Here is a 6,000-nt window from a genome sequence, read left to right on the forward strand (position 1 = left end):
CCTCGATATATCGAACACGGATATATCGAATTATTGCGTATATCGAACACTTTCTATATCACGCGGAAAATCGCATGCATTTTTAATTTTTTATTTCGAACGGGGCCGGACGTGAAATGGATATATCGAACTCCGCCGCCCCAGACCAAGTGCGCTCCGTCGACAGGAGGCGAGCTTTCCCGCAACACTCTCGAAGATAGCGGCGGCGCGATGGGCGTTCCAGACTTGCGTACGACAGCTCCCACATCGGTTGCGCCGAGGGCGCCATTTGAACGTAGCGGCGTACACACGCGGTGGCTTGGAGCCAGCCACAGCCGGTCTCCAGGGGAGCGCGCGCTTCGCGCGCTTCTCTACTCGCTCCCGGCCGTAAGCCAGCCCGGCCGCCTCAATCACGCGCGCCCGCGCCCCCGCCGTGCGCGCGTGATCGAGGCGGCCGTGGAGCCAGTAGGAGCGCTTTGTCGGTGCTGAGCCACACAGAATGTGCATTGAGGACTTCGTTGGCGGTGACGACAGCACCGGAACAGTGGCGGAGTCAACAGACGTGGAGATGCGGCAGAAGTGACTGCTGAGCGGCCAAACGAAGACGCTGCCGAGGCTGATCCAGCAAGCGCTGATGTTGCCCCACTCCCGACTGCAACTGAGGCTGTAGCTGCTTTGGCCGTTGTACGCCGCTACTGCGGCGCAATAGAAGGCACTGGACCGTCTCTTGCGGACCGTTTGGACTATGTTGAGGACGCCGTGGTCAAGCACGCGGTTGCCAATATGAAGCAGGCTACGCTGCTTCAGTACTTTCAGCGAACGAAATAAATACTTTGAAGCTTCATGCGAGTATCTATTGCGCCACGATTGGTTCATTGATTGATTTGTGCTAGTTTTTGACGCGTTTTCTACGTGATTTTATATATCGAATTCTGGCTATATCGAACTATTTTGCGATCACCGCGCTGTTCGATATATCGAGGTTCGACTGTATAAGTGGACTTGATGACCTTGCAGAGATTTTGAAATAGCGAGTAGTACGCCTCCGCTTTGCGATTAGTGCGATCGCAACGAAAGATATGAAATCGAGACAAGTCCAAGATTTCACAATCTTGCACATGGGGTTGTAGCCACGTTTCTGTTAATGCAATGATACCAGCATTACACCTATTGATGAGCGATTCTAGTTCCACGCGTTTGCGAAACACACTTCTAGCATTTGCAACAAGCATGGAGACTTGTGGTGTTAAAGATACGCCATTGCCCTTTGTGCATTGCTTATGTAGCAGGATGGTGACGCAGATTGTCAGGTGCACTTGCGTGATCTAGAACACTACCTTTAACTTGCTTAACGCTGTCAATTGTTGAATCATACATAAAACATTGATTATCAATGAAAAGCTTGTTAAAACGTAGTTTGAATGAGGGGGAATTAGGCTGCTTTTTACCAAATTCGAGAAGCTTTTTCCGAGCGAGCCTTGTCGCAGGCGAGAAGTCCTCAGTTGCTGAAATGTTACTATTTTTAAGCTGGCTGCGCGACGAAAGTATGCTCTCCTTAATTTTGAAGTTTGTTAGTTTCAATATAACCGGACGACATTTTGTGTTTGAAAAAGTCCCGATTCGATGCGCCCGCTCAACAGAGTTTGGTGGCAAGGCATTTCCCTTAGCTGACGACAGGACATGCGCGGTTTTTTGTTCAGTTTGCAGCCATGACTCATGGGAATCGGGTATGCCGTGAAAAACCAAGGTATTCCGCCTTGATCTGTCTTCCAAGTCGTCTAAGCGCGAGACTATGGTGTCCTGCTGCTTTTTTGACCATTCAGCGCTCTCTTGAAGTATGGCGATATCTTTGCAAAATGTGTCTAGGGCGTCAGATTTATTCTCAAGCGATTCAAGACGGCGGAAAATATCAGTTAGCTTGCCTTCGATTGCGTTTTGGCTGGCTTTCACATCCTTCATATCTGATTTCAACTCGGACTGACCTTTAGTAAGCTCGACTGTCGACTTCTTTATGTCTTTTAGCATTAATAGCACTGTACCCATTTGATCAGACTGGGATTCGGGAAGACTACTCGAGGCAGAGTCATCTTGAGCCGACCTCTGCACCCTTGGAGGCCCCGGGTTTTCCTCGACATCTCCGCATTGCAACAACATCAGCGCCACGTCGAGACAATCACACATAGTAGCATATAAGACAAGTGGGCATGGGAGCAGCAAAAGTGAGCAATTATCACTCCGTTTAGCATACAGGGTCAAATTGTTACGCACCTGCGGAGCGAAGAAAAGTTGCGCATGAGGCATAGTGCAACGAGTGCTGCTCGCATGCCCACTGAAGGAGTAGTTCATCAGCAAGCTGCTTTTGAAGGGGCTGGGAAAGGGCGGTAAATCAGCCAGTGACGACGTCCCCTAAACGATGCGGTGTCCATCTAGCGGTACATCCAGGAAGGATGGAAGATTACGGAGGCCACACGTGCCGGTGACGGGCTCTTGATCTTGGACAGCATCGACACATTCGCCCATGGTAGGGCAAGTTTGGATGGGCGCAGAAGGTGAAACAAGGGCCAGCATCAGGAAAATCTGTGGAGTGAAGAAAAGTTGCGCATGAGGCGTAGTGCAACGAGTGCTGCTCGCATGCCCACTCTTTTTCTCAAAGGTTAATAAATGCTGCTGTCTGTATTTACACCTCGATTGTTTCCTTGCTCGTTAATCTTCCCAGTGTTTTGATGTTCCATGTGTAGTACTTTGACACCCCTGATGTAGTTATCACATTAAACTGTAGTGCTCGTTATGGTCACTATGTTCCCCACTACTCAGTAAGGCTGGCTTTTGCTGATAGCAAGTAAGACACTTTGATGTGCGAGTGGTCTTTTTGTGCCACCGTATACATAATGTGGGTGACTTGCATCTGCACTCTTTTGCACACAGACACATTCTGCTTGCCCATTTATAATTTCCATGATTTTGTGCCCTCAGTTGCTTCAGCTATCTTCAGCTAGATTTAAACCTAGGAAATGGGCAACTTCACATGTGCCTGGTTTTCTTCCGTGCAGCCTTGTCAATAGGAAACACGGACACACGGCACTACCTGGACCTTACCCGAAACGTGTACCGGTTCTCACCAGCACTCCTCACACCACAAGAGGCCTCTAGTCGTTTCCATGGCGACAACGAGCGTATCTCGCGCCCAAACTACGAGCGCCTTGTCAATTTTTATCGGCTCGTTATGCGTTACGCTGATCATGCTGGCATTTCACCCCAGTCACGTGACGAGCTTTAGGCTGCCACGCCTGCTTCGTCAGCCTTCATGTAAGCAGAGTGTGCAGTATTGACTCGTGGAAGTTGGCCTATGTGTAATATCAACATGAGTGAAATGCGATGATTTTAGCAGCCGGCATTCAGAAGTGCCATGTAACATGTATAGTTGTGCTGTGAAATGGCCCTGCAAATGGTTTGATGGAGCATGTGTGGCTTTTGCACCATTACGTAAAGCATGTGTGCTTCAGCACATCTGAACATAGCGCGTATGGAAAGTTCAGGAATGTTCTGTGCATGAATAATTGCATTTCACTTGTGGCTTATTACTGATTGCTGATTACTGAGTGCTGTAATACTGAAAAACACTGCACGAGTGTCAGTTGGCAAGTTTGTCAGTATTACATGGCAAACTATGGCAGTAAAGTTGTAGCTAAACGTAGAAAGGTCACTTGCAATGCCTGTCTGTACATTTTTTCACAAGCATTGTTCATTATGGTACAAATCACTAAATATGTGATAAGAAATATACATTTAGCTAATAGTATCAGTGCGCATGTCACAAGTTTTCTCGTCCTGTAGCAGTCCCATATGCATTTTCATAATCACTTTGTCAGCAGCATCCACAAATGCGGCATACGGTGCTGACTGGATCATTGATACGCATTCATCCGATACTTTTAAAATATTGCAAAGGTGTGCATTTGCATTTGAATGGTATAAGTGCAATAAGACATGATACACACTGATATGCAAAGTGTCCTGAACTTTACACAGATATTTATTGGATTGATACTTTGAAAGTTGTGCTGACAAATCATTTTTTTCCCGTATTTTGTTTTTTAGTCTTTCAAGCCCCAAGAAATGCAGTAAGGTATAGAGAGCAAGGTTGGGCATGCAACCTTTTATGTTTTTTCAGTCAAGAAGTGAGAAAACAGAATGAGACAATATTGTGCATCAAACAGTCAGTCACCAAACAACTCGAATAAAGGGACACTAACAACAAATGCTAGGCCAATTTAGACTGCAAAGGTATTCTTTCCATACCTTACCTTATTCGAATTTCTTTGGTCGGGAAAAGCAAAGTTTGCTTTTAATAGAAAAAGTAAAGGCCAATCTTCACGTTATTGCATTTTGCACCTAAACTGCAGTGCTAGTGATCTCGGTGTATTGTTGCAGGCTTCATATAACATTTTTGTGCAACTAAGGCCATTTTTATGCTGTACTGGTTGCCAAGCTGAGTGTTGGCTTAGATTGGAGCCAACTGTAACATGTCTTTTTGACAAATGATTAACCCTGAACATGCACTTGCAAACACAGTAATGTCATGCGAACCTCGCACGGTAATTTCAATGCAGCATCGGCACCTGTCTTCCTTACTTTCTTTTGGCATTGCTTGGCCAGCATACACAATGAGGCTGACTGATTTGCCATTACTAAGGCATAACCTAGCCATGTAGCTTGACTTAACATTTATCTGCGGTGTCTCTTTATGAGTAGTGAGGGCTGTTTGGTTCTGCGTCTCAGGGACATATCATATGCATCACAGTGGATTGTCCTTTTTTGTGCATGTATTGAAATGATAGTTTTAGCATTTTGCGTACACTCTACCGTTACACTGCCACGCCAGATGCATAAAGCTTAAGTTAGTGCGTAGAGAGCTACCTGCAGTGCTGGTGGTGAAATGGATGTGGTAGGCTAAAACTCTCTAATGACATCTAAGTTCCTGAACTGACTGTTTGTTGCAACGCTGTTTGGCGGTCACATTGAACTATCTGCACCAGTGTCAGCATACCAATGGCAGATGGTAAGCATTGTGCTAGGTTGACGGGCAGCAGCTGTTCTCGAATGCCCTTAGTGTTCATTCAGCACATGAAGCAAGTGGAAATATTTGGAGCCGGAGGCAGATTGCCCTCTGTTTCTTCGTGGGGCGCCTGTGAAGTCGTCATCTTCCTGTGTGATCTCGCATATTTTGACTGTGGGATATGACCACTTGATTGCAGGGTTGGGTTTGCTTTTAGTTTTTATGCAGTGTAGTTTAGTTTTTTTATTCGTGGACGAGTTGTTGCAAACATCATGTGACGTTGTACAGATTCGCACCCTGTAAGTAAATTTCCAGCTTTCGTGCATACCTTTTTTTCTGGCATAAAGAGTACTGAAGCATATGGCATTTTGAAAGTGTAACCTAGCTGTGTTAGTGTGACCTGAATATACATTCCTTTTTAGTACACCTTTATGTGCTGTTGTTCATTGTTCATGCTTGCCCTATAGCAAGCGAGTCACAAAAGGAAAATGTTGGTGCTCAGAATGAAATTGCATTTACAGTAATCATTTGCTGGGCACGCACTTTTAGGGTGAACTCAATATTCAGAGCTTCTCAGGTGGATATTATGAGAGAGAGACTCGTAGATAGGTGCACCACCCACCGGCTATATTTTCCTGTTTTATTGCCATCCTGCATGTAAACAGGTTGGACAACATTAGTGAATGGCCACCTTTATGACGTAATGTCATTCTGAAAGCTACATAAAAGCGAAAATGCTGCTGAAAGTCTCATTGCAGTCTAATCCAACTACAATGGATTGCACTCCAGCAAAATTTACGACATCAAGAATTATATTTTGTCCTGGAACTGCGCTGGGACTCCACGAAACAAACAGATCTTTTATTATTTATTGTACAAAGATACTGCAAACTAAAGTCTTTAAATAAAGAACGAGAAGGCTTGCGATTCAAGCCTTCACGTCCAAACACCGAAATATTCGTACC

At 45.5% G+C, this 6,000-nt stretch overlaps 1 protein-coding gene across 1 annotated transcript in view; it reads left to right on the forward strand.

Moving 5' to 3' along the window:
• The window catches only part of LOC135912161 (N-fatty-acyl-amino acid synthase/hydrolase PM20D1-like), a 66,511-nt gene extending 60,730 nt beyond the window's left edge, over positions 1 to 5,781 (forward strand). The window contains exon 11 of the mRNA XM_065444545.1: positions 3,030 to 5,781. Within this exon, the coding sequence (XP_065300617.1) occupies positions 3,030 to 3,256 (227 nt within the window). The 3' untranslated portion in view covers positions 3,257 to 5,781. The remainder of the gene's footprint in view (positions 1 to 3,029) is intronic.
• Positions 5,782 to 6,000: the final 219 nt, after the last annotated feature.

The sequence above is a fragment of the Dermacentor albipictus genome, chromosome 8 (genome assembly GCF_038994185.2).
Source record: "Dermacentor albipictus isolate Rhodes 1998 colony chromosome 8, USDA_Dalb.pri_finalv2, whole genome shotgun sequence".
Lineage (NCBI taxonomy): Eukaryota > Metazoa > Arthropoda > Arachnida > Ixodida > Ixodidae > Dermacentor > Dermacentor albipictus.